Source organism: Haliaeetus albicilla, chromosome 24 (genome assembly GCF_947461875.1).
Source record: "Haliaeetus albicilla chromosome 24, bHalAlb1.1, whole genome shotgun sequence".
Taxonomy (NCBI): Eukaryota; Metazoa; Chordata; class Aves; order Accipitriformes; family Accipitridae; genus Haliaeetus; species Haliaeetus albicilla.
In genome coordinates, this window is record NC_091506.1 from 18,862,781 (window position 1) to 18,888,810 (window position 26,030).

The 26,030-nt window shown below is 65.0% G+C and overlaps 5 protein-coding genes across 10 annotated transcripts; 1 reads left to right on the forward strand and 4 right to left on the reverse strand.

Annotated features, from left to right (window-relative positions):
- The first annotated feature begins 1,802 nt into the window (after positions 1-1,802).
- LOC138690923 (heat shock transcription factor, Y-linked-like) lies at positions 1,803-4,399 on the forward strand. The gene is made up of 2 exons (XM_069812481.1): positions 1,803-2,991; positions 3,660-4,399. Exons 1-2 carry the CDS (start codon positions 2,344-2,346, stop codon positions 4,188-4,190), a joined length of 1,179 nt encoding a protein of 392 aa, XP_069668582.1. The 5' UTR covers positions 1,803-2,343; the 3' UTR covers positions 4,191-4,399.
- A 227-nt stretch (positions 4,400-4,626) lies between these two features.
- On the reverse strand, positions 4,627-6,561 carry HYAL1 (hyaluronidase 1). Of its 2 annotated transcripts, XM_069812480.1 has the most exons (4): positions 6,430-6,561; positions 5,374-6,304; positions 5,157-5,246; positions 4,627-5,076 (listed from the first exon to the last, which is right to left on the reverse strand). In XM_069812480.1, exons 2-4 carry the CDS (start codon positions 6,271-6,273, stop codon positions 4,759-4,761), a joined length of 1,308 nt encoding a protein of 435 aa, XP_069668581.1. In that variant the 5' UTR covers positions 6,274-6,304; positions 6,430-6,561; the 3' UTR covers positions 4,627-4,758. The 2 variants fall into 2 exon arrangements, with proteins under 2 accessions (XP_069668581.1, XP_069668580.1); XM_069812479.1 differs by lacking the exon at positions 6,430-6,561 and having other exon boundaries at positions 5,374-6,417.
- A 997-nt stretch (positions 6,562-7,558) lies between these two features.
- On the reverse strand, positions 7,559-10,549 carry HYAL2 (hyaluronidase 2). The gene is made up of 3 exons (XM_069812468.1): positions 9,237-10,549; positions 8,481-8,570; positions 7,559-8,317 (listed from the first exon to the last, which is right to left on the reverse strand). Exons 1-3 carry the CDS (start codon positions 10,179-10,181, stop codon positions 7,919-7,921), a joined length of 1,434 nt encoding a protein of 477 aa, XP_069668569.1. The 5' UTR covers positions 10,182-10,549; the 3' UTR covers positions 7,559-7,918.
- A 2,536-nt stretch (positions 10,550-13,085) lies between these two features.
- Positions 13,086-19,162, reverse strand: TUSC2 (tumor suppressor 2, mitochondrial calcium regulator). 3 transcript variants are annotated; one of them, XR_011321974.1, is made up of 4 exons: positions 18,865-19,162; positions 18,444-18,564; positions 16,366-16,808; positions 13,086-13,623 (listed from the first exon to the last, which is right to left on the reverse strand). XR_011321974.1 is itself a non-coding variant. In XM_069769559.1 (3 exons), exons 1-3 carry the CDS (start codon positions 19,014-19,016, stop codon positions 16,743-16,745), a joined length of 339 nt encoding a protein of 112 aa, XP_069625660.1. In that variant the 5' UTR covers positions 19,017-19,162; the 3' UTR covers positions 13,976-16,742. The 3 variants fall into 3 exon arrangements, 1 of the variants encoding a protein (XP_069625660.1); XR_011321975.1 differs by lacking the exon at positions 13,086-13,623 and having other exon boundaries at positions 13,976-16,478; positions 16,605-16,808; XM_069769559.1 differs by lacking the exon at positions 13,086-13,623 and having other exon boundaries at positions 13,976-16,808.
- Positions 19,163-19,398: 236 nt separating this feature from the next.
- On the reverse strand, positions 19,399-25,583 carry RASSF1 (Ras association domain family member 1). 3 transcript variants are annotated; one of them, XM_069769558.1, is made up of 6 exons: positions 25,024-25,583; positions 23,596-23,717; positions 21,048-21,152; positions 20,669-20,963; positions 19,914-20,029; positions 19,399-19,819 (listed from the first exon to the last, which is right to left on the reverse strand). In XM_069769558.1, the coding sequence occupies exons 1-6, from the start codon at positions 25,295-25,297 to the stop codon at positions 19,658-19,660; spliced, it is 1,074 nt and encodes a 357-aa protein (XP_069625659.1). In that variant the 5' UTR covers positions 25,298-25,583; the 3' UTR covers positions 19,399-19,657. The 3 variants fall into 3 exon arrangements, with proteins under 3 accessions (XP_069625659.1, XP_069625658.1, XP_069625657.1); XM_069769557.1 differs by having other exon boundaries at positions 20,669-20,867; positions 25,024-25,394; XM_069769556.1 differs by having other exon boundaries at positions 19,399-19,804; positions 25,024-25,375.
- Between the last annotated feature and the right edge of the window lie 447 nt (positions 25,584-26,030).

Consider the following 26,030-nt stretch of genomic DNA (forward strand, 5'->3'; position numbering starts at 1 on the left):
TGACATTCACAGTCATTTTCTTTGTGTGAATAACAAGGTGAACTTTGCTTTCAATTTCAGCATTTAATACATGGCAAATACCAGATTCTCTGTAGCTTGGGAGGAGCGCATTTGAGCATTCATTAAGTTACATCACATTCCACATACAAAAAATACTAAGATAATATTGTTTCCAACATTTACCAAGATATCTCTATAAGAATTAGATTAAACACTTCCTTCCGTGTCAAAATCCAATTATGACTAATTTTTTTCAGGGGCCACCGGCTTGGCAAAGAACGCGTGTCGTGGTTTAAGCCCAGCCGGCAGCAATGCACCATGCAGCCTCTCTATCACTCCCCCTGCACCCCACAGTGGGATGAGGAGGAGAAAATGTAAAGAAAAGCTCACGGGTCAAGACAAGGACAGGGAGGGATCACTCACCAATTATGGTCACGGGCAAAAGACAGGCTCAACTTGGGGAAGAAACAAAATCAATTTAATTTACTACCGATCAAATCAAAACAAGGATACTGAGAAGTAAAACCAAACCTTAGAACACCTTCCCCCCACCCCTCCCTCCTTCCCACCTCAACTCCACTCCTGGTTCTCTCTCCCTCCTCCCCCTGGTGGTGCAGGGGAACAGGGGATGGGGTTGGGGTCAGCTTGACACACATTATCTCTGCCGCTCCTTCCTCTTCAGGGGCAGGACTCCTCACACTCTTCCCCTGCTCCACCGTGGGTCCCTCCCACTGGAGACAGTCCTCCACGAACTTCTCCAGCATGAGGCCTTCCCACGGGCTGCAGTTCTTCACGAACTGCTCCAGTGTGGGTCCCTTCCATGGGCCGCACTCCTTCAGTCACAGACTGCTCCAGCGCGGGCTTTCCCATGGAGCGGCGGCCATCTTGGGGGGCATCCCCCTGCTCTGGTGTGGGCTCCTCTCTCCCCAGGCTGCGGGTGGGCCTCTGCTCCCCCACTCCCCTCCTGGGCTGGGGGGACAGCCTGCCGCCTCACCGCGGGCTGCGGGGGCATCCACCTCCTCAGGCGCACCTCCTCCCCTCCTTCTTCACCGACCTCGGTGTCTGCAGAGGGGTTCCTCTCACATTCCAATCCCCTACTTACTACAGGTTTCCCCCCTTAAATCTGTTCTCCCAGAGGCGCTACCACCGTCACTGACTGGGTCGGCCTGGGCCAGAGACGGGTCCAACGTGGAGCTGGGGAAGCTTCTGGCAGCTTCTCACAGGAGCCACCCCTGTAACCCACTCCCCTGCTACTAAACACCACCACACCAACCCAAAACAACTTGGTAATAACCCAGTACATGTTTCTGAAAGCTGAGACTGCAGAATCCAAAGGTCTAATCATGTCTCCGCTGGTACCTTCTGAGATCCTTATTCATGTAATAAAAATAAATGAATGAGTAAGCTGTAGTAACTCTGCAGAAATCAAACAACTGGATGTTGCTGGACTCCATAAAAGTGCTGGGGGGGGCTCACAACCCCAAGTTATTCTAACCAGGGCATTTCTGCTCTGGAGAGACCGTCTTAAAAATGGATGTTTGGAAATGTTTTCATCGTCATAGGGTTTTGTTGCCAAACCTGATGCAAGTTTGTCACCTATACAAGATCTCCTACCTGTTACACTTAGTGCTTCTGCATTGCACTAGCCCAGGGAGCAGGCAGGAGCCACCCTGTCCCCAGGAGAGAAGAGAAATAGCAAGTCCCTGCGGAGCAGTCTCCCTTCTTTCTTTCCGCTCTTCAGAAAGAACTGTCGTCCTGCTCTGGCTCTGTATTGCAATGCCACTAGACAAAGTGGAGGACTGGAGGAATCCTCCTCCTTTTCCCCAAGGCTTTCCCTGTGTCTTGGGCTGCCTCCTCCCATGCCTGGCAGAGGCTACACACTTGCTGCTGCTCTCGGTGTCTAGGTGAATGCAAACTTCAGGCGGCTTTGACAGCTGGGAGGATGTTTCCTTACAGTCACCATCCAGTGACAAGACAACAAAGACTACCACATAAGGACATTTCTGCAGCTGTCAGAGGTGCCCAGCTGGAAAGCTTCCCAAATGGGGCACTGGGATGCCCAAGGCTGCAGCCCTCCCCACTCCTCCCTGCGGACCCACTCCTGGATGCAACTGCACACAGCACGGTTCTCTCACTGCCTGCAGCCCTTCAACACAGTTTTATTGACTTCTGGGCTCTGGAGTCCCACCACTGGTGGCTCTGGGAGTGAAAAGCAACAAGTGCTCTTCAGCAATTTCTCCTCTGGCTGCTCCCTTCTGCCAGGGCACCACTGTCAAGCATCACCGAGATGTCACACTGTGATGTCACCACTATGCAACACAGGTGTCACAGCAACAGCTCAGGATGTTCCATTGGCACTCAGAGCCAGCCAGCGCCAGGTGGCCTTTGCTTGCTGACTGGCAGGAGAAGGCCTGGCTGTCCAGGGCGATGGCCAGTGAGGGAAACTTCGGTCCCACTGGGACAAGAGAGGTGAAAAGGGAGCTGCCTGATGCAGAAACACCATCCATCTCTGCTCTGGACGAGATGGGCCAGCTGCCAGACATGACTTCTCCTGGCCCTCCAGGACAGGGGGAAAGAGAACCCCGTGATGCTGCCGGACGAGCGATAAAGGAGGAGCGGGATGTCCAGCGTGGCAGTGATGGACACGAGGCCAAACGAGTCCCTCCTGTTTCCAGCAAGGGAGCAGGCAAAGCCAATGAATTCTCATCCCTCTCCTTTCCAGAGAAGCTTTGGAAAATGCTGGAAAGCGACGAGTTTCGGTCCATTTGGTGGAGTGAGGGTGGAAAATATGTGGCCATCAATGAAAAACTCTTCGAAGAGGAGGTGCTGGGCAGGGAAAGACCTCTGCGGGTTTTTGCCACGCAGAAGATGAAGAGCTTCCTTCGACAGCTCAACCTCTATGGATTCACCAAAGTGCGACGGGATTTCCAAAGATCTGCTTCCCTGCCTGAATTCCTGGCAGAAGAAGACGCAGCTTCTGCTCACAGCCAGGTACGGCAGTTGCTCTGCACATCAACTAACACTCACAATAGTCTTGGGGAAGAGAAGGACCTTCACATCAAATCAGGCCTCACAATAGAAGTGATGGGGTTGGTAGCGAGCAGTCTGTTTTTAATTTCCTTCTCAGGTCCTTTTCAGGAAGGTTGGAGTTAGTCTTTCTGGCTCATAGAAGTGTAGATAAAATACAGTTGGGCTATATCCACTGAGTTTGAACCCGTTAAATGGAAGGACAGACTCAGCATAACCTGATTTCTTTTAATGTCTTTGCTATGTGTCTTGCTGTACCAAATCTTAAACCTTCCTGTGGCACCTGCTGAATGCCAAGAAGATTCATCTAAAGATCAGAGTATTACCTGCTTGCTCATATCCACACTGCAGTTGCTGAAAACTAGTGGTATTTGGCTTTTGATACTAGTTCTTACACTTTTGAAAAATCCTACACCGCTCTGCTCCCCGGTGGCAAAAACCCAGGGGTGGCGATGACTGAAGAGAACCATCACATAACATTTTAGCCTAAGCTTTAGTTTTCAAACACCCCTCCAAGGCCCTTTCAGTATCCAGGCTTGTCTTCTGAAACTCAAAGTCTTAGTTCTTGTAGCTGGGGGTTTTCCAGCCTTGGGAAGGTGGCAACTAACTCTTCTCCTTTGCTTTTTTTTTAGATACTCTACTACTACAACCCCGCCTTTAACAGAGAGCATCCCCACCTGCTGGAAAAGTGCAAGAGGGGAGTTGGCCTCAAACGGAGAGCCCCGCATGCACCAGAGGTGGATGAAGGGCACCCCTCCAGAAGCCCAGATGGTCAGCCTGCAAGGGACACGCAGGCGTCTCCACCCGTGATGATCGCACCCACCAAGCGACGGGCTGAAGCACCTCCCGGCCTCAGCAGCGCCCATCCATCTCCCCCGGCAGCTGGTCCCAGGCTTCCAGAGCCTGACAGAGCAGCAGGCATCGAGAGGTTCACCTCTCTGGCCTTCTTCTTCCTAACACCACCAGGCAGCCAAACCCCACGTGGCCTCCATCACGCTGCTCCATGGCTTGCACTGCCCATGCTGGCAGCAGCCTCAGCTCTGCTGAAGCCAAGGCCACCCCATGGCCAAAGCCGCAGAGTCCGCCACTGCCCCACCTGCACCTGCAGCCCCAGCCCTGCAGATGCAGGCAGCGCCGTTGGACCCCAGCGCGGCACATTCTAGAGAGAACACAGAGAGTCGTCAGCAAGTCAACGGTGTCTAATTAATAGTGTTCTTAGGAGATAGAGCTTAATAGATTTAGTAAGAAACAGAGCATAGAAGAGTTGGTAATAAGTCAACAGTGTCTAATTAATAGCGTTCTTAAGAGATAGAGCTTAATAGATTTAGTAAGAAACAGAGCTTAGAAGAGTTGGTAATAAACTGTTGGAGTAATAAACTGTTGGAGTAATAAACTGTTGGAGTAATAAAGCTTTCCCATTTGTCCTGTCCTGCAGCTTTTCCCATAAATGTTCCTCTTTTTTTCTGGCTTCTTTGAAGTGTTACACTCCAAGACCCCCTGGCCCGATGCATAGCCCTTGGCAGCTTCATGAGGCACCACCGGTGTCACTGGGGGACCCTCCTGCCCCAAAAGATGCCGCGGCAGAAGACAATGAGATGGTTGCGGGTGCCTACCGGTTTTATTAGCAGCCTCGTGTTTGGGTTCCCAACCCCACACTGAGGGCGCTGGGGCACAGGATGGCGTCACCTTGCCCACCCTGGTGTCCCTGGCGGGGGGGGGGGGAGAGGGGTGTCACTCAGCGAAGCCCTGGATGTCGCAGCGGGGTCCCTGCCACTTGTCATAGCACTGGCAGCTGAACTCCTCGGCCAGCCGGGAGACGTCGTCACCAGACTCCACGCTCTGGGCCACCAGCCAGGGCTTGCCGGCTTGCAAGTCGATCGTGAAGCGGAAGGCATCGAGGTGGAGGAAGCCCTGCTTGTTCTCCTGACGCACGCAGCGGCCCTGGCCGGAGCACAGGCTCTGGCTGCACAGATCGGCGCTGGCCGTCACGTTGACGATGTAGTGGCCCAGGGGCCCGTCCACGTAGTCCTTCAGCCTCAGGCACATCTCCTGCAATGACACAGCAGTGTCACAGCCCTGCACGGCCGGGGAAGAGGGGGTCCCCGCACGGTGCCACCCGCCGCACTCACCTTGGACATGCTGTCGTTGAGGCTGCCCCAGAGGATGATGCCAGCAGCGCCCTGAGCCGCGCTCTCCCCGATGGTGTTCATCAGGTCCTCCTGCACCCGAGGGGAGAGGAGAAGTCAGCGGTGCCCAAAGCCCCTGCGCTGCCCCAGCAGAGCTAAAGACTCCCCAGCATCAACCCGTCAGCCTGAGAGGTGCCCACCATCCCCATGTGCCCATCACCTGGGAGAGAAAGTCGACAGTGTGGTCGAAGGTGATCTGGGAGTAGGGCAGGACAGGAATGCCGCCATCAAGGACGCCACGCTGGACGGCAAAAGCCTCGGCCACGCGGTGCCGGACGTAGGCGAGCGCCTTGTTGGTGCCGTTGAAGGAGGGGGGTAGGTAGATGCTGGGGTAGAGCGCCTGGCTGCTCTCCCAGAGCCACCACAGCTCCTTGTTCCTCTGCTGCTCCACTGCCGGGCACATCCCGGTGTAGGGCAGGCTGTCGAAGTTGTTGTTGTAGCAGTCGGGGAAGCCGTAGAAACCCCAATAGCCGTTGGGACGGAGGGTCTCGCCCAGCCACAGGGTCTGCTCCATGAAGTTCCGGGCACTCTGCTCAAACTGCTGCTTGGCCGTCTCCTTCACCAGCTTGGGGGGCCACTGCGGGTGCTGCTGCCGCACCAGCTCCTCCGACTTCTGCTGGTAGATGTCCATGGAGGCCCAGTTGCGGATCCACAGCGGGCGCCACTTCTCCCAGTCGATGACGGCCAGCCCGCCGTAGGCAGGGCTGGGCAGGGTGACCTCGATGTCCCGGGTGGCCTGGTAGAGGTGGGCCTGCAGGCTGGCATTTTGGGGGAGCCCCCCGTTCACTGGCACCCCCTCAGATGTGTAGTAGGGGAGAAGCCCCAGCTCCTTGCTGTAGAAGAGGGTGATGTCCTGCCCGATGAAGGACTGCTGGTCGTTGGCCAACACGTCGAAGATCTCCAGGTTGAGGGTGACATTGTACTTCTTGGCACAGCGCTCGGTGGGGATGTTCCAGACGGTGACGAAGGGGCGGTTGACAAGGACGGGGCCAGGCCCCCCAGCGTGGGCCGGGGCGGGCAGGAGCAGCAGGAGGACCCAGCAGGACCACCCCGATGCCATTGTGCCGGCAGGCGCAGGATGGGTGCCAGAGCTGCTTGGGGAGAGCTGAGACAGGCTGAGACCTCAACGCTTTTATCCCCAGCCCAAGCTGGGGCTGGCATTAATCCACACCCCCGTCCCCGAGCAGTGCCAGTCACCCAGGGTCACCTCTCCCACCTCCTCACGTGAAGTCCCCAAAGTTGTCAGCAGCCGGAGCCCAGCACGGTGTCCCCGGAGCAGGGACAGCAGCGTGCCAGGGACTGGCGGCGGCGGGCCCGGCTGGGGAGGAATGCGCAGAGTCAACACCCGGTGATGGGGCCGGCGATGAGCTGGACTGGAAAGACAAACAGACACGGACGGGGGCGGGGGGGCCCAAGGTCACGGTGACGGACATGGGCTGCGCCGGGCGGGTGCTGCTGGGGAAGTGTGGAGCATCGGGAGAAGGGCACTGCGGGGAGGAAGCCCACGGCATGGGGCAGGACCGGGCAGAACGCAGCCCGGGGAACAGTGGTGGCACAGGAGGGCACCGTCCACGGACACGCGTGGCACAGGACGGCACCTTCCAGGGACACGCACGGCGGCCGAGGGGTGCTGTGCCACGCGGGGTCGATCGTCCCGGCACCACGGGGCCGGGCCGTGTCCACGGGCGTCCCGAGGACGGGGCAGAGCCGGGAGCGGCCGCAAAGGGCACGGGCAAAGGCGCGGCCGGGCTGCGCCGGGGACGCTGTGGCACGGCGACGGGACCCACGCGAGGGCACCGCTGGGGGACACTCGTGGCACAGGGGCGTCCCCCGCCCCCGCAGGGCCGTACCCACCCCCGGCCGCGGCGCAGAGGACAGCGTCCCCCCGCCGCTGTCGCTGTCCCGGTCCCGGTCGGGGGGTGGGGGGCTCCGTCCCCGGAGCCCCGATCCTGCCGTGCCCACCGCCCACGCACGGCGGGGCGGGGCCGAGCGCGTGCCTCCGGCCGGAGGCGGGGCCGAGGCACTCCGAGGGGGGTGTGGCCACGCCGGGAGCGGCCCGCTGGCAGCCCGGGGGTGGAGTCTGAAGGCAAGAGGCGTGGCCAAGGAGGGCCCGGGGCGGTCCCGCGGCAGCCTCCACGTGGGTGGCCCGGCCGCATCCCGCGGCTCCCACCCGGCGCGGCAGCGGCACCGCGGGGAAAGCTCCGACCCCTCCCCGAGCAGCGCACCCCCCCCCCCCGGTGCCCCCACCCTGGGGAGGCTATGCCTGGGAGAAGGGTTAGGTCCTAGGGGACCTGTACTGCGGCTCCCCCCGCCCTGTCCCATCCCCAAATCAGCCCACACCCCACTCGCACTCTGCCCAGCTTTATTCGAGGTAAAGCACTTTGGTATGGGGCAGCGCACAGGGGCTTAGCACCACACAGCACCCACTCCCTGCCCCCATGCCCCCCTTGCCCCCATCCCTCTCCTTATAAGAGAGGAGGGCCACCCCCACCCCAACCCCCCCATCCCCATCCCCATGGGGAGCACCTGCCCCACAGCAGGGAGGGCAGAGGTGGGGCAACCACACAGCTCTTCCTCCCCCCCGCCGTGAAGGGCAGCCCCCCAAAACGAGCTACCTCAGAGGCAGGGTAGGGATATCTTAAATAGGTCCCCTCCAACACCACAGAAAGGGGGTGCCAGGGGGACCAGCTCAGTCCAGGGAGGGGTTAGTGCCAGCTTGCAAGCAGCAACAGCACCCCAAGTCCCAGCGGTGCCAGGGAGTCAGGGGCATCGCTGCGGGGGCCAGCAGGCACCTGGCAGCCGCTGCCCTGCCAACCTTGGTAGCAGTGGCAGTGGAAGTGGGTCCGTAGGAAGAGGATGTCAGCTGAGGACAGCTGGCCCTCGGCCCAGAAGAGGGGGTGCTGGGGGTGGTCCTCGTCCCGGTGCCGCAGCTGGAAGCTGGTAGAATTGAGGTGGAGGAAGACATCGGCGGTGCTGTCCTGGCGCAGGCAGCGGCCCCGACCCTGGCACAGCACCGTGCTGCAAAGCTGCGCTGCCGTCGTGACATTCACAATGTAACGGCCCAGGTCACCCTCCAGGTAGTTCTTGATGATCTGGCACGAGTCCTGGGGAAAGGGGGGGGATCAGGGGCATGTTGGGGTACCCCAGGGAGAGAAGCACCCCAGATGGACAGGACACCCCAGCCTTGAGCCACTGGTCCCCCTCCGGGAGCCACTGACTCTCCATCCATCATCTACCTCCCCAAAAGCATGCTGACTCCAAACCTACCCGGTTTTTGGTGTAGTCCGCGTCGCCCCAGAAGATGGCCCCAGCTGCACCCAGCGCCGCGCTCTCTCCAATGGTGGAGATCAGGTCCGGCTGCAGGGACAGAGCCCAGTTAGTGCCCACAGACCCCACACAGCACCCACACCCCCAGCACAGTGTGCCCCAAAGAGCCCACTGTGGGGTCAGGGAGGCAAGACCCCATCTCTGCTCCAGGCCACGGGGAAGAGGGGACTGTCCCAGCTCTTTGGGGACAAGGCTCCCCACCACTGCCCTCCTCCTCCCCGGGGGGCTGAGCCAGCACAGCACAGGGACTATGGGCTCACACAGCCCAGGGTCCTGGCTACCAGGACCCAGGAGTCCTGCAGCACCTCCCAGGTATTTCCCTGCTGATGGTGACCATTGGTGTGAGTCCTGCTGCCAGACACCTCACCCATAATGGGGGTAGTTCAAGGCACCCCATCACCCACCTACAGAGGGGCTGAGCTGGGGGTACCCACACCGTGACCCCCCCCTTGGAGGAAGAGAGGCAGGGCTGGGCAAAACTCCTGGTCATGGGGCCAGCCCCGCACCAAAGGGTGCTGCTCCCCACCCCACCAAACCACGAGGTGCTGGTAGCACCGTGAGGGTGGACACCAGCCTCCAGAGCCACCCCGCTCCAGGGGAGTGAGATGGGACACGGGCAGAGGGACCACCTCTGCTGACCCCAGTGCCCAGGTGCCCGGGGCTTGGGACAAGGACATCCTGGTGGCACAGCCCTACCTGGCTGAGCACGTCCAGCTTGCGGATGTAGGTGGGCCGGGTGTAGACAAAGACGGGCAGAGAGTAGCCATCATGGTGCTGCTGCGAGATGCGCATGGCTTCCATCACCCGCGCTCGCACAAACTTGCGGCTGTTGGGGGTGGAGGCCAGGAGCAGGTCGAGGTAGATGGAGGGGTAGAGGGCCATGCTCTCCTTCCAGAGCCACGCCAGCTGGTCGTTGCGCGTCTTCTCCACGTCCGGGCACTGCCCGGTGTAGCTCTCCTTGTTCTTGCTGTAGTCATGGTTGTAGCAGTCGGGGAAGAGGTAGAACCCCCAGAGCTGCTTGGGTCGGAAGCTCTTGGCCACACGCAGCGTGCGCACCATGAACTGCCGGGCGGCCGACTCGAACTCGAACACCGCCTGCTTGTTCACCTCCTCGCGGGACCAGGTGGGCTGCCGCTGGTATGTCGGCTGCCGCTGGTACACCAGCTGCTGCGATACCTCCCGGTAGATGTCCTTGGGTTTCCAGTTGCGAGCCCAGATGGGCCGCCACTCCTCCCAGTCGATGATGGCCAGCCCCTCCTTGGTGGGCGAGCGGATGTACTTGCTGATGCCGTCCTGGAGCCGGGCGAGGTGCTCGGACAGGCTGCTGTTTTGGGGGACGCCGCCGTTGATGGCCACGCGCTGGCTGTTGTAGTAGGGGTAGAGCCCCAGGCGCTCCTTGTAGAAGATGGTGATGTTCTGCCCCACGAAGCCCTCGTTGGGGGACGCTTGCAGGTCGAAGATGCTGAAGTCGAGGGACACGTGGAAGCGGGGCTTGCAGTCCTGGGTGGGCACGTTCCAGGCCACCAGGAAGGGCCGGCGGGTGAGCAGGGGGGCGGCCGACGGCTTCTCGGGGGGCTGCCGGGCCAGGGCCAGCAGGGCCAGCCAGGGCACAGCCGCCACCGCCGCGCAGCCCCCGCGCATCCTGCCCGACGGGGGCCTGGGGGCAGCGGGGAGAGCGGGGGGCGGTCAGGAGCGGGGGGCAGGCAGGGGGTGCAGGCAGGGGGCGGCTCTGCCCGCACCCCCCCCAAGGCAAACCCCGCCCCGAGCCCCCTCCCCGCAACCCCCCCGCCCGGGGCAGAGGGGTCCCGGGGGAAGGTGCGGGCAGAGCCCCCACGAATCTCGGTCCCGGTCTTCGCTCCCCGCCGCTCCCGCGGGTGCCGGCGCCGCCGCCTATTGTCCGAGACCGGCACACAAAGCGCCGGGGCGCGGCCCCCCCGCGGCCCCGTTCCGCGCTCCTCCGCCGGCTCTGGCCGCGGCTCACGCCATCCCCCGCCACCGACTCCCACCGGCGCTGCCTCCCCCCGCCGCCCGCTTTAAACCTCCCCGGCGCGCACCACCCGCGGGGGGCGCCGCCTCCCCGCCCCGACCGGCCCCGCCCCGACCGCGCCGCGCCGGGATGGCGGCGCGCACCATGGCGGGGCCCCGGGGGAGAGGATCGCCGGCGGACCACCCCTCCCCACACGCACATGCACATACACCTCCGTGGGGCCGCGGCACCGGGCGAGGAGCGTCACCCCCCCTCGCCCCGCCGCGCTTGGTACGGCCCGGGAAGCCCCGCCCCCCACGAGCGGCGGAAGGGGGCGGGGCCGCGGGGTGCCGGCAGGGGGCGCCGTGGGGCGCGGGGGGGGCGGGGCGCAAGGGGCTGCGGCGCTCGGCGGGACGGGGGGGGGGTGTGTGTGTGTCCCCAAAACGGTGGTAACCCCAGGACGGTGGTGACCCTAAAATGGTGGTGACCCCAGAATGGTGGTGTTCCCAGGGTGGTGGTGACCCCAGGATCATGGTCACGCCAAAATGGCTGTGACCCCAGGCTGGTGGTGACCCCGGAATGGTGGTGACCCCGGAACGGTGGTGACCCCAGGCTGGTGTCCCCAGGATCAGCTTGTCCCCAAAATGGTGGTGACCCCAGGCTGGTGGTGACCCCGGAACGGCGATGACCCTGGGATAGTGTCCCCAGGATCAGCTTGTCCCCAAAATGGTGGTGACCCCAGGCTGGTGGTGACCCCGGAATGGTGGTGACCCCGGAACGGTGGTGACCCCAGGCTGGTGTCCCCAGGATCAGCTTGTCCCCAAAATGGTGGTGACCCCAGGCTGGTGGTGACCCCGGAATGGTGGTGACCCCGGAACGGTGGTGACCCCAGGCTGGTGTCCCCAGGATCAGCTTGTCCCCAAAATGGTGGTGACCCCAGGCTGGTGGTGACCCCAGAACGGCGATGACCCTGGGATAGTGTCCCCAGGATCAGCTTGTCCCCAAAATGATGGTGACCCTGGAACAGCAGTGGCCCTGGATTAGCGGTGACCCCGGGATGGTGTCCCCAGGATCACCTTGTTCCCCAAATGATGGTGACCCCAGGGCGGTGGTGACCCCGGAACAGCAGTGTCCCCAGAACAGCGGTGTCCCCTGGGCAGTGCGGCCCCCTTGTCCCCCCCCAGGCAGGACGTCCTGTGCGGGACCGGGGGAATCAGTGCTGCTGACTCAGCCGCGGCCCCACCGGTTTCCTGCCCGGGGGGACACACAAGGGGGCCACAGGGGCAGCGGGGCTGGGGGAGGCGGGGGGCTTCCTTCCCGGGGCACCACCGAGGCTCCGGCGGGTTCCTCCGGGTGGGCAGCGGGACAGGCAGGGCTGAAGGACCAGCCGTGTGGTGGTCCCCATGTCCTGCCCGTCCCCTGCCCGCTCTGGCCAGGGCTGGCCCTGGCGGGCTGGGGGCCATCGGGGTGCCCCCGCAGAGGAAGCGCCGGGGGCCAGAGCGTGAGGGTGTGCCGGGGCCGCTGGGGGAAGGAAACAGGGTTGAATCTGCGGAAGCGTTCCCCAGCCGCCCGTCAGCTCCCCGGAGAGCGGGTGGGAGCGCCGAGCCCGGCATTGTTCGGTGCCGGCCCTCGGTGCCGGCGGTGCCAAGCCCAGGGCCGCTGGCACCCGCAGATGGCTCCCATTAGTGGGACCCGCTTGGGTCTCAGCTTTCACGGCAAAGCTCCCACCAAGGGGGTGACGGTACCGCCGGGGACGGGCACAGCGTCCGGTCTGGCCGCTCCAAATCTGAGCTGCACCCCACAGCTCAGCCCGGCCTGCGGGCAACGGGAGAGGGGCAGGGAGGTTCGGCCACCGGCCGGGCGTTGGCTGCCAAAACCCTCCGGAGAGAGATTGTGGGGAGCCAAGAAATCCCAGCGCTGGCGGGCGCTGCCCTTCCCCTCCGGGTAGTAAACAGGCTCCCTTCGCCTGCGGCAGAAATGCCTAAAATTTTCCATCCTCCACGGCCTTGTGGGCCGAAGGTAACCAGACCCGCCGGCAGCCGGGTGGCCGAAGGGGTCACAGCTTTCCGCTGCCGGGAGGGCTGGAAGTCCTCAACCCAACACAGCTTCTCGCTGCCGTCCCCTCAGGAGGGCTCAGCATCGCCTGCCTCCGTTTCCCTCCTCCCTTCCCACATGGAAGACCCTGGATTTTGGGAGGGGGCAGCTGGACAGATCCAGCCTCCCCTCTCCCGTCTCACCCCGCTGAGCGCGATGAGGGGTGGCTACAAATCCCTCACGGATGCCGGATAACGGGGCGTGAGTCACATCCGCTCGTGCCAGACAGGTCCAGGCAAGGTGGGAGACGAGCTCGGCTTGGGGATGGAGCAGCCGCAGGGCCAGGAGGGGAGGTCGGCACCTGCCTCTGCCCTGGACCGGGTGCTGCGGGCACGGCCCTGCCCTGTGGGCAGCAGGAGGGGGACTGGGGTGACCCCAGTGGACACAGAGATGCTCGCGGGGCTGACGAGCCACAGCCACCGCCTTGTTTAATTAACCTCACCGAGACCTACCACCCTGCGCAGCCACCCAGTCCCCCTAAAGGCCACCACGATCTGTCCCTCCTGGGGTTGGGACCCCAGGCAAAAGTCCCAAAGCCTCGTCCCCCGCAAGCCAAAGTGCTGGCAGGACACGCCGCACCACTCTCTCATTACAGCTTTCGTCAGCAACTCATTTCCGAGCCGGCTTGCGCGGAGGAAATGATGAGAGGTGGTGGTGGCTGCAGGAAAACATTTGCAGGGCTGCCGGGGGCAGGACACAGGGCACAAAGTGAGATCACACTCGCCCCATGGACAGCCAGCACCACTTGGAGGGACAGGCAGCATCCTGGCACGGGGTCATGCCGGGTTTGAGAAAGTCGTCAGGCCCCGGTGATTAATGAGGCACTGATTTGGCGGGGCAGGCGATGAAGGAGCAGACAAGCAGATCCTCCCCCCCCTGCAGGGATCGGGCAGAGGGATGGGAAGAGGTCGGCTTGAGGCTGGGCTGCCCAGGACGCCCTGGTCCCTCGCTGCCTCCCAGGTCCCTCCAGACCTCCCTCCCCACATGGGAGGGGAGAGGGGCCCGAGCTCCAACGCTTTGGGGCTGAACAAGAAAATTAAATATATTTATACAAACACATTTTAGTTATATACGTAAAGGATGTCACAGCAGCTACAAGCACAGTCACAGCCCGACAAAGCCACCAACTCCTGCCAGCACCGTGTGCCAAACTGGAGCACCTGGAAACGGCCGTGACTCGTGGCTCCTTCACCACCAGTTCAGCCACATGTGCACAAACGCCCACCTCCCGAAAAAACAGGGGGCTCAAAGTGCCAGCAGCAAACAGACCGGCACGGCAAAGCCCACCTCCCCTCGGGTCTCCAGCATCTCCTTCGTCTGCCCATGGACGCAGCTGCTTGCTCACCCGCCCTCTCCAGTAAGACAGCTCTTGGACTTGCAGGCTCTACAAATAATTTTATTGAAATTTAACAAAAGTGGACAGATGCACTGGGAGGAAGGACCATAAATAGTGTACGTTTCCCAAACCCACGGGTCCTACCCGCACGCTAGAGGAGCAAGGAGCCTAGTGTGAGTGAGTATGGTTCAGCTATACATCTACAAGGGAAAGCACGACATCGCACAGAAATCGTTTAAAAAAAAAAAAAAAAATTGAGAGGAAAACTTTCCTTTTTTTTTTTTTTGCTTGCTCCAACACCACAGTGGACACAGATACTATTTACAGCGACCTTCACATTTTTAAGATCCCTCCAGGTGCTCCCAAGGCCCTGCTGCTGCAGGAGGGCTGGAGGCCAGGGGAGGGGAGGGGGCCCGGCGGGCTGGCTGCTTGGGGGACCAGCCTGGGAAGAAGTGGGGCAGGACGCGGCTTGTTGGCAGCCTGCGGAGGTTCGCTGCTGCTCTGGTGACACAGAGGGGGGTGGAAGGGGTGGGAGAAAGTGTGTTTTTTGGGGGGAAGCATGTTTGACACCCTGGGGGAAGGGTGGGCAGCCTGTCAGGGAGGACAAAAGCATCCTTGCTAAGCCGGTCTCAGTCTCTGCCCCCCCCGGGGTTCCAGCCTTGCCTTGTCAGCAGATTTTTGGCCGGTAGCCAGGCGAGGGGCTCCCTGTTGGGGAGGAAAACGGCACCGGCCCCCTCCCCGCTCCTCCTCCGCCTCCCCCCCGTGCCCAAGGCGGGTTTGGTGCAGCTTCCCGCGCCCTCAGACAGCAGTGGGGCAAGGTGGCACAGACAGCCCGGCCACGGCTTTCTCTCCTCTTCCTGGGGGCAGCAGCTCCTGCTCTCCTGCGGAGCCCGAGGGATGCCCTTCCCGGGGAGATCCAGCCCGGGAGAAACTCGAGAGCAGGTGGTGCAAATAAGAAACACTTCAGTGGGGGATTGTTTTAAGACAAGACTCTTTCAAGCAAGCAGGAGAACAAAAGATGTCAAAAGAAGCGCCCAGCATCACAGTGTAGACGGGCTCCCTGCCGGAGCCTTGCCCTCCTGCTTCCCTGCCCAGTGGCAGCCAGAACATCCGCTTCACCCTTCGTGCTCGCTCCTGTTGATGGGAACAGCGGGTGGGGGGACGCGGAGGGAAGAGGGGGGACGCGGAGGGAAGAGGTGGTGACAGGAAGACGGCAACAGCCACGCCGCTGTTATCTCCCTGAAGCCGAGAATGTGGCCCCACGCCCGGGCGGCTCTCAGCGGGCAAGGGGATGGATACATCCAACGTAGATGTTGACAGGGCTGGCAGCCAAGTGCCAGCAGCTTAAATTAAAAATCGAGGTAGCAAACGTCTGAAGTGCTTAGAAAGTAAGTTCTGGAACGAAAGAGGAGGAAAGCCGAGCTGGCTGCTGCGGGGAGCAGGCTCTGACCCAGTTTAAAGCTGTGCCTGCTGCCCCATGGCCGGTCCTCCTCCGCCTGCCCGCCCCGGGGGGCAGTCAAGCAGGGAGGCAGTGGATCCCAGCGCTGGCAAGGGGCGGTACGAGTCAGGCCTTTCCCTGGCCCTGCAGCAGCTGGCTCGGCACCCCAGGGCCTGCACGCAGGGGTGAGAGGTTTTTTGGTGCTGCCAAGGCGACCTCAACCTTCTCAAGCGGGAGGAAAGAGGAGAAAAGAGCAAGACCTTCCGAGACGGAGCAGAAAGCCTCCCTTTAAAGTGCATCACATCTCTCCTCCTGCCACCGGCTGGGACATGGGAGGAACCATAGTTCACATCGCCAGGGAGATTTCCAAGCCAGGGCAGGCACACCGATCGATTGTTTTAGGGGGACGGGGAGCAAAGAGATGATTTCCTTCCTGCTTGGCTCTGTCCAGGCCCACCCCACCAGGAGGTACGTTCAAGACGGCACCAGGGGCGAGGACGTTACGAGGAGATGTCTTGCCCAGCAGCCCGACCCCACAGCGGGCGAAGGACGGCACTCAGCAGGAGCCAGCTTGCTAACGGGGGAGGCAAGTCCGCTGCAGAGCTGGGGACCTCGCTGCTGCCAGCAGCGGCCACAGACCGCAGAGATCTCCTGCGGGCAGAGAGACTGCAGGCAGCAGCAAAGCCAACCTCCCCAGAGCCGGCATAAGCAGGGAAACGCACAGGGGGAAGAGACCGAGGTCCAAGATAGAGGCATCTGATCTCCATCCCCTTCCCAAGAGGAGCGCAGCAGCCAGCCGGATGTGCTTCAAGACCGGCCACCCTCGGCCTGCCCCGTTTATCCTCCATCAACAGACCCATCCAGGGGAGCATCACATAACACCCACGTCAAGCGACACACTGCAACACTGGCCATCTAACCACCGGGCCTGAGGGACCTCGGGGCCCCGGGCAGCGCATTACCTTGTCCTGGCTCTCTCTGGGCCGCATACCTGAGAAGCAGGGGATTTTCTCTGGCGAGAAGTGCAGGCTCGCTCTCCCTTTAACAGCTCAAACACAGCAGCTCGTTTGCAGTTCCAGTTACCCATCAAACGTCGGCTAGAGGCTACAAAAGGTATTTTAGTCTTCTGACTCAAGCGAGGATATTTTTAAGCAGTCGTTGCACGAGGTCACCCATCTCCTGCGAGGAGCGCTAGCCAAGCCTAGCCCAGCCTGCTCCGTCCTGCCTCACCTCCAGGCGAGGGGAGAGCCGCCGTCCCCGCTGCGCGCCCAGAGTCCTCCTCAGGTGGGAACACGACGCAGCCTCGCCTGGTGAGGCTAGGAGCGGTGGGGCAGGGCCTCCCGCCCGCGGGCAGCAACGTCTGGTAACTCACACCTCGCAGATGATCACCGGGAAATCCACGTGAATGCGAGGGTGCTCTAGTTTCACTATGCCCTGAAAGAAGAGTCAGAGTGGTGAGCAGAGGAGATCACCAAACAACAACCCCAAGCCCTGTGAGTAACCCTGTACTACAGAGGGCACCACGCCCTCGAGGAACAGGAGTCCATAAAGCCGCCGTGACAGTGACACCAGGTACGCCTGAACAGCGGCATGCAAAGCGAAAGCACTTTGCCCTTCGAACTTGTCCCTGGAGAGCTGAGGGCGGCGCGGCTGGCTGCCACACATGGCGGGTCTGGAGCTCAGCAGAGCGAGAAAGGAGGGAGCTGCTCTGCCAGGCACTGCCCGTGCAGCAGCTGGTGCGTGACTGGCAGATATTGGCCGTCTGGGCTTTTCATCCGGCACCTTTCATTCACGGGATTTAAAAGAATGAAAAGAGCTCTCAGAGAGAAAGCAGCCAGGGCAGCTGGCACACAAGAAAAGCAGCTTTCTATCCAGAGGGGAGGCTGCTGAATGCATGCTCCCTCCACGCCAGCCACAGGCGCCATTCCCATGCTCCGTCCAAGCCTTCTCCTGTTACAGCACTGGGAGGACCTGCTGGCAGGTGGGGGGCTGGGGCTGGAGTTGGGGCTCGGGGCTGGGCCTGTACTCGCAGAGCCAGAGAAAAGCCTGGGCTAGCGAAGGGCTATTTAGTGCCGATATCTGTTCTCTCCGGCTCAGACGAACTTTCCAACCAAGTGAGTTTCAACCCACATCGAGGAGGGTTAGGAGGCAGTCCCACAGCCTGAGCCTGCCTCTGCAAGAAGGCCAGCCTGGGGAGCAGTGCCGAATCCTTCCCCCCCATAACTGCCTGTGTGGTGCCCAGAGGGGTCCCACCCTCCTGGAGGGCTGCTCACCCCTCAGAGCGCACCAACAGCTTGCTCCAGGTGCTCGCTAGAGCCGTGCCTTTCTGCTTACTTTGGAAAGACTCCTGCAGGGTCTCTCTCCAGCCCTGGTTTGATCCTCCCTTTTCTCCATTTATGCCCCCAGAAGCTTCCATACATGCAGGCTATCCTTCTCCTGCACCGAGACCCTCAGCTGGTGTCCCAGCCCCTTCCTGGCTTCACCCCAGTTGCTTATTTTAAGAGGAGACTTTTGCAAAGTGAGGTGCAAAACGCATAGCTGTCAACACCACCATCAGTACTGAGCAGCCGGGGAAAACACGCGCACTTGCGTCAGCAGGTGATGGACTTTGGCTGCTGCTCCCGAAGCCATGGCCCAGCCCTCCACAGCGATGTGACACCAGCTGAGCAAGCGCAGCACCCCACAGCTTGGGGAAGGTAGTCAATGATGGGACACCACGGCTGTGCATGGCTGCCTGGCACTCTGTGCCCCACAACACACACCCAGCTGAGCTATCATCCCCAGCCTGGCAGCTCTAAAGGGCTGAGGCATCGCTTCTCTCTGGAAAGGGGGGCTGGAGGGTGTCACCAGCTCTCCCTCTCCTGCCACAGCCTCACTAGGTGGCACGGGTGTAAGCCAGGACACACAGGAGCCACGACTCTGAGGCTGACGCTGCAGGGAGAGCAGAAAGCCTTTGCCTTCCCGGCAAGAAGATGCCTCGAGGGAGAAGGCCCATGTGCAATGCTGGGACTTCAGCTGTCACCGTGGTGCGTTGGCACTTGCTTTCCCCCACCCTTCTCCCCGCGCTACCTGAGGTATCAGGTTCTTGTGGATCCTCTTCAGCTTGGCGCGCTTCCTCCCATTCTTGGTAACGATTGTCTCCTCGTAGAACTCGTGGGCGAGGTCCCCATCCTCATCGTAATACATGGAGCTGCCGAGAGGAAAGGGGAGCTGGCTAGGTAAGAGCCTGCCGACCGCTGCCGGCTTCCTGCGCCCCGAGCAGGGGACGGAGCCGGGACAGGCCGGCACCACCAGCCCTGCGAGGCCTGCAACGACCACCCGCTGCCGGCTCAGCCGCTGCCGGGGGCTGCCCTCTCGTCCCCCCCGCCGCCCCGCGGAAGGCCACGGCCTGCGTCCCCCCGTCCCCGCCCGCCAGGCCGGTGCCGGTGCTCGGGCAGGCCTGGACCGAGCCAGCAGCGGAGCCCCCCCCCCGCCTCCCCCGGCCTCTCACCCGCGGCGTGTGAAGACGAAGGGGGTGGCGGCGCGCGCGGCCCGAGCCCGGGCCAGGGCCTGCTGCCCGCCGGGGCCCTCGGCGCCGCCGCCGCCCGCCGCCGGGGAGGCGAAGGGCCACAATCCCCGCGACTTGGAGCCGCTGGCGCCCATGGCGGCGGGGGCGGCGGGAGCGGGGCGGGGGGCGAGGGGGGGACCCGGGGGCGGGGGGGGGGGGGGGAAGCGGCCCGGAGCCGCCCGGCAACAGCGACCGAGCGCCTCCCGACGTGCGCCGCCGCGCTGCGACACTTCCGGCGCCCGCGATACCCCCCGCACGTGACCCAGGAGGGCTGAGGTGCCCGCGTCACGTGAGAGCGGCGAGGGGCGTGCCCTCCTCCCCGCCTGGCACCGACGCGAACGCAGGGGCCGCCGGTTCGAGTCCCGCCGCCGCCCCGCACCACGTGCGGGCGAGCACCCACGGCCCGATGGCACCGGGGGTTCTTCGTGTCCCTTCCCGCCCCAGCCCACCCGCCAAGGACACGCCGCAGGCCAGGCCTCGTCACCAAGATGCCTTTATTGGTGCTCAACGCCCTGCTCCCCCCACCGGGGACACCCGCTCCCCCAGGGACGCTCGCTCCCCCCAGGGACGCTCGCTCCCCCCCAGGGACACCCGCTCCCCGGGCCAGCCCCATGGGGGCTGCGACGACCCGGTGGGTCCCGGGGTGCCCCATTCCACCCCCCCCTCCCCGGTGCCCCCACCCGCCGGCGGGCGAGGGCCCCGGCACGCTGGCTGGCCGCGGGCGCGGTCATCGCGGTCACCCCGGGGTGCGCGTGGCCAGAGCCTCCTGCATCTTCTGGCGGCAGCGAGCGTAGCGGTGCCGCAGCCGGCGCACGTGCTCTTCCTCCTCCCGCTGCAGGATGCGCAAGAAGTTGTGCAGCTCCGGCAGCGTGAAGGCGTCCCACTGCGGGCACACGGGCTGCCATCGCGACGGGGATATGGCATCGCCCCCCGCCACGGCCACGTCCCCCATGACGCGCAGCCGCCGGTCCCCACCCCGTCCCCGCACTCACGTTCACCTCCCCGGTCTCATTCTCCTTCAGGACGAAGCTGAGCACCTTCTCGCTGGGGCCGGCCAGCAGCCGCAGGCGCAGGGGCTGCTCCTCATCAGCCAGCTTCCGCAGGTACACTGCAACGGCGGCCGCGCGTCACGGGGGGGACACCGCCACAGGGATGTCACCACCATGGGGACACTGCCACTATGGGGACATCACTGCCACTGTGGGGACGCTGCTGCTACAGGGATGCTGCTACCCCGAGGATGCTGCCACTATGGGGACATCACCACCACACGGGACACCACTGCTATGGGGGACGCTGCTGCCAGGGGGGACATGCCCGTGGTGACAGGGGACACTGCGGCCAAAGGGGGATACCACTGCTACAGGGATGCTGCCGCTATGGGGACGCTGCCGCCATGGGGATGCTGCCGTTATGAGGGCATCACCGTGGGGGACATCGCTGCCATGGGGATGCTGCTGCCATAGGGGACAGCCCCACAGCCACTGGTGACACTGCCACCAAGGAGGATAGCACTGCAGCAGGGATGCTGCCAGTATGGGGACACCGCCGCCACAGGCAACACCGCTGCCACCATGGGGAAGCTGCCAGTATGGGGACACCGCTGCCAGGGAGGACACCACTGCCACGGGGATGCTGCCACCCTGGGGGACACCGCCACCCTGGGGACATCACCACCATGGGGCCACCACCACCACCACGGGGGCACGGTGACCACTGCGGGGACAGGGCTGCCCCGGGGCACTACCTTGCTCATCCTTCTCGGACCTCTCGAAGAGGGCAAACTTGCGGGGGTTGTCGACGACGGTGAACTTGCGGAGGAGGGCGTCGATGACCTCGCTGGCGCGGGTGTGCGAGAGGATGTGCAGGTGCTTGACCGTCCCCTTGGGCAGGTAGAAGGACGTGCGGCGCTTCACCCCCTGGGTGCGCGGCCCCTGCCGCCCCGCCTGCAGGGAGGGGACCCGCTTGGTGGCCGGCACCGAGACGGGGCGCACCAGCTTCAGCTGCACCTTGATGAAGCCGGTGTAGGAGCCGTCCTTGTTCTGGGAGACACCGGTGCAGGGACGGTGAGCGGGGCCAGGGCAGGGCACCGTGACCCCCCCCCCGGCCCCGCGGCAGCCCCGTACCAGGCTCATGAAGAGGTTGCTGTTGATCTGGCTGTTGTACTCCTTGATCCGCTGCTCCACCTGCGCCTGGTCCAGCTCTGTCTTCTCCCACTCGCTGGGCTCATCCTGCACGACAGCGGCCGGGCTGAGTGGCGCTGCGGCCGCGGGGGACCCCTCCGCCTGCCCCGGCGTCCCGCCGCCCCCCAGCCCGCCCCGAAACACCGGCTGACACACGAGCGGGCGGTTGCGTGGGGTTGCATCAGCCCAGCTGGCGCTGAGCTGGGCTGTGCCGGGGAAGCGCGGCTGAGCTCATCACCGTCCCAGCCCTGCTCCGGGGACACCGGCATCGGCCACTCCCCCACCCCTCATCCCTGGGGCTGCAGGGGTGGGCGAACCTGCCACAAGGACACCCCGGGGCCAGGCATCCCCTCCCGGCACCCCAGATCAGAGAGACATCCCCAAGGCAGAGAGCCTGGCACCAGGGTGGTGGGGCAGGCTGGGCGCCTGTGGGGACACCCCAGGATTCAGGGCAGGAGGGCCGGGTTGGGGGTGCAGCCCGCCCGTGCCGCCGGCACCCCGCTTCAAAGCGCCGGCCCCACGCAGGGGATACCCAGGCGTCCTGGCTCAGCGTTCCCGCCGCCGGCACCCACTAATGAGTATTTACACGGGACCGCGGAGCTGCCGCGCAGAGCCGCACGTGTCCCCACGGTGCCGTGGGGCTGGGGAGCACCCGGGCTCCTGGCCCTGATGGCCACCCCGCAGCATGCAGGCGCTGCCGGACCCTGCTGGGGTCCCCGCGGGATGGGGACGGCTGTGAGGCTGCCCTGGGGGGGCTCACCCCGGCACCCCCAAGCACTGTCCTTCACCCCCTCCGGGAGCAGCTCCAGCCCCAGGGGGCCATGGGGCAGCCGTGCCAAGCAGCAAAGCCCCACTCACCCCACTGCGCCTCGCTCACCCCACAGCGCTTGCCGGACAGGGCCAGTCTGCCCCATGGCATGACCACGCTTACCCCCACGCTTGCTCCATAGCAAGGCCATGCTCAGCCCCACGCTCACCCCAAAGGCAGGGCCACACTCAGCCCCACAGCAGGGCCATGCTCACCCCCACACTCACCCCACAGCAGGGCCATGCTCAGCCCCACGCTCACCCCACAGCAGGGCCATGCTCAGCCCCACATTTGCCCCATAGCAGGGCCACGCTCAGCCCCATGCTCGCCCCACAGCAGAGCCACACTCACCCCCATGCTCACCCCGCAGAAGGGCCATGCTCAGCCCCACGCTCACCCCACAGCAGGGCCACGCTCAGCCCCGTGCTTGCCCCACAGCAGGGCCATGCTCACCCCCACACTCACCCCACGGCAGGGCCATGCTCAGCCCCACGTTTGCCCCATAGCAGGGCCACACTCACTCCTGTGCTCACCCCACAGAAGGGCCATGCTCAGCCCCACTCACCCCACAGCAGGGCCATGCTCAGCCCCACTCTTGCCCCACAGCAGGGCCACGCTCACCTCCAAGACGGGACCACCCACACCGCACGTTCTCCCCACGGCCAGGCGACAAGCGGCCCGGCACCAAGCCCACCCTCGCCCCCTCCCCCCCAGCCCCGGGGAGGGGTGCGCTCCCCGCGGCTGACGTCACCCCGTGCCCCCCGTGACGTCACGGGCGGCGGCCCGGGACCGACCTGGCGGCGGCGCGGGCGGCGGCCGAGGGAGGTGCGGGCGGTGTAGAAGAGCTCGGGCTCGGAGTCGGAGTCCTCCTGGCTGCAGTAGCCGCTGCTCGCCGTGCTGCCCCCCGTGCCCCCCGCGCCGCCCCTCCGCAGCGCCAGCGCCGCCGCCGCCGCCCCGCAGCCCCCGGCCCCGCCGCCCCCCGCGCCGGCCCCGGGCGCGGACACGGACGCGGACGCGGCCACGGCCACGGCCCGCCCCGCCCGCCCCGCGGCCCCGCGGGCACACGGGCACACCCGGCCCCGCGCCAGCCCGGCCGGCCCCCGGGCTGGGGCCCGGCTCAGTCCGCTCCCGGCTCGGCTCAGCCCGCTCCTCGGCCCGGCTCGGCTCCGCCCGGCGCCGGTCCCTATCCCGGCTCGGCTCCGCCCGGTCCCGCTCCTTGTGCCGGCTCGGCTCCGCCCGGTCCCTATCGCGGTCCCGCTCCCGGCTCGGCTCAGCCCGGTCCCTACGGCGGCGCCGTCCCGGTCCGGCTCAGCCCGCTCCCGCTCCCGGCTCAGCCCGGTGCCCACGGCGGTCCCGTCCCGCTCCCGGCTCGGCGCGCTCCCCGCCCCGGCCCCGCCCCGCCCCGGCCGCGGGGCTGACGCGGGCCGGGGGCGGCGCGGCGCGGTCCCGCTTCCGGCGGTGATTTCACCCGCGCCCGGCGCCGCCCGCCCGGACCCGCCTGTGCCCCGGCCCGGCCCGGCCCGGGCACGGCGCGGAGCGGGACAGCACCGCATGGGCACGGCTCGGCCCAGCGTGGGCCGGTACGGCGTGGCACGGCACGGCCCGGCCCGGCACGGCACGGCCCGGCACAGCCACCCCAGGTCGGCCGCCCCCCCTCCCTCGCAGACCCGGGCCAGGCCCTACCACGTTGGTGTCCTTCTCCAGCGCCTGCTCGCTGCCATCGTCCTCGTCGTCGGCGCCCGGCGGGCCGCTGCAGTCCAGCCGCACCAGGGCCCGGCAGCGGTAGTGGCAGGTGAAGCTGCAGTCTGGGGACGGGGACAGGATCGGTGTCACCACCGCCGGTGGCAGGGGCAGCGACTGTGCCGGCGAGGGTACCGGCGCCCGGCGGGGCAAAGGCTGGTGGCGCGGTGCCGGTACCGGTGCCGGCTGCCTGCCCGTGCTGCGCCGGTGCCGGGGGCCCGGGCGGCAGCGCCCACGTGGGACACGGTGCTGTGCCAAGCTGCCGGCCGGTACCGTGGTGCCCGTGCTCCCTGCCTGGGCTGGCCAGTCCACCAGTGGGTGCCTGACGGCTGGGATGCTCAGCATCCGGTACTGGGACACCCAGTGTCTGGTATCAGGATGCCCGGTACCTGGTGGGGGTGCCCGGCACTGGGATGCCCAGTGGCCAGCATGGGTACCCGATGCTGGGACATCTGGTGCTCGATGTGGGTGCCCAGTACAGGGATGTGCGGTGCCTGGGCAGGGTATTCGGTATGCCCAGTGCCCGGTGCATGTGCCCAGTACTGGGACATCCAGTGCCCAGTGGTGGTGCCTGGTGCCCAGAGGCCTGGTGCCCAGTGGGGGGGCCCAGTACCAGGATGGTGCCCGGTGCAGTTGCCCAGTACCCAGTGGGGGTGCCCGGTACCAGGATGGTGCCCGGTGCAGGTGCCCAGTACCCAGTGGGAGTGCCCAGTACTGGGATGGTGCCCAGTGCAGTTGCCCAGTACCCAATGGGGGTGCCCAGTACTGGGATGGTGCCCAGTGCAGGTGCCCAGTACCCAATGGGGGTGCCCAGTACGGGGATGGTGCCCAGTGCAGGTGCCCAGTACCCAGTGGGAGTGCCCAGTACCGGGATGGTGCCCAGTGCAGTTGCCCAGTACCCAGTGGGGGTGCCCAGTACCAGGATGGTGCCCGGTGCAGGTGCCCAGTACCCAGTGGGAGTGCCCAGTACTGGGATGGTGCCCGGTGCAGTTGCCCAGTACCCAGTGGGGGTGCCCGGTACGGGGATGGTGCCCGGTGCAGGTGCCCAGTACCCAATGGGGGTGCCCAGTACCGGGATTGTGCCCGGTGCAGGTGCCCAGTACCCAGTGGGGGTGCCCGGTACCGGGATGCCTGGTGCCCAGTGGGGATAACTGGTACCGAGAAGCCGGTGCCCAGCACTGGGATGCGTGGTACCTGGTGGGGTTGCCCAGTACCACGACGCCCGCTGCCCGGTGTGTGCGCCCAGTCCCGGGATGCCCACGCCCGGCGGGGTTGCCCGGTCCCGGGACGCCCGGTGCCCGGTGGCGGTGCCCGGTGGCGGGATGCCCGGCGGGGGTACCGGGAGGCCCGTTACGCGGCGCGGTTACTCACGGCGGCACTGGAGGCTCTTCCTGCCGCCGCCCCAGACGAAGTCCCCGCAGAGGTCGCACCAGGTGTGGAGCCCGCGGCGCCGCGGCTCGAAGCGGTGCCCGGCGCCCGGTGCCGCCGTCAGCCGCGGGTCGGGGTGCGCTCCGGGACCGGGACCGGGACCGAGACCGGTGCCGGGCCGGCGGGCCGGGCTGATGCGCAAGGCGTTGGTCCGTTCCAGGCGGCCCCGGCCCGGCCGCGGCTCCGGTTGCAGCTCCCGCAGCTCGATGAGCTCCATGGCCCGGCGGCCGCGGGCGCTGCGCGGCGGCGGGGCGGGGGGCCGGCACCGGGGATGAGGGCCGGGGCGGGGACCGGGAGGGGCCGCCCCGTCCGGGCACCGCGGGGGAAACTGAGGCAGGAGCGGGGGTTGGGGGGGAGCCTCGCAGCGCCCGGAGGAACCGACCGCCGCCCCCCGGTCCCGGCCAGCCCGGCGGGGCGGGCTGGAGGCGGGGAGGAGGCTCCGGGAGCCGCTGCTGGGGAAGGCGGAGGGGGGGCCGCTCCGGCAGCCCCGCTTTCTCCGCCACCTCTCCCAGGACCGGGACGAGCCTCGCCCCGTACCTCAGTTTCCCAGCGGGGAAGGGGGCTGGGGGAAGCTCTGGCAGCGGGCGAGAAGCAGCCAAAGCTCTCCTGGAGAGCCTCCGCGTTCAGTCCGGCCAGGGCTCGGAGTAAACTTCTCGCCCCGAGCTCGGGCCGCTCGGCCGGGGCTGCAGCCGGAGCAAGATGGTTTCCTGCCTGCTGTCACAGCTCCTGCAGCAGCAGCGCTGGTACAAAGGCTGTTTTGGGGGGGGGGGGGGGGGCTCTCAGGCACCCTGTTGGACCAGGAGATGCACAGCCATGCTGGCACTGTTAGCCTTTCCCAGCCGTGCTCAGATCAAGGCTCCAGCCCTTTGGCAGCAGCTGCTGGCTGAGGAGAGGGGGGATGCACCCCGAGGCACAGCAGGCCACCAGTAAACCCTGCAGAGAGATGCTGG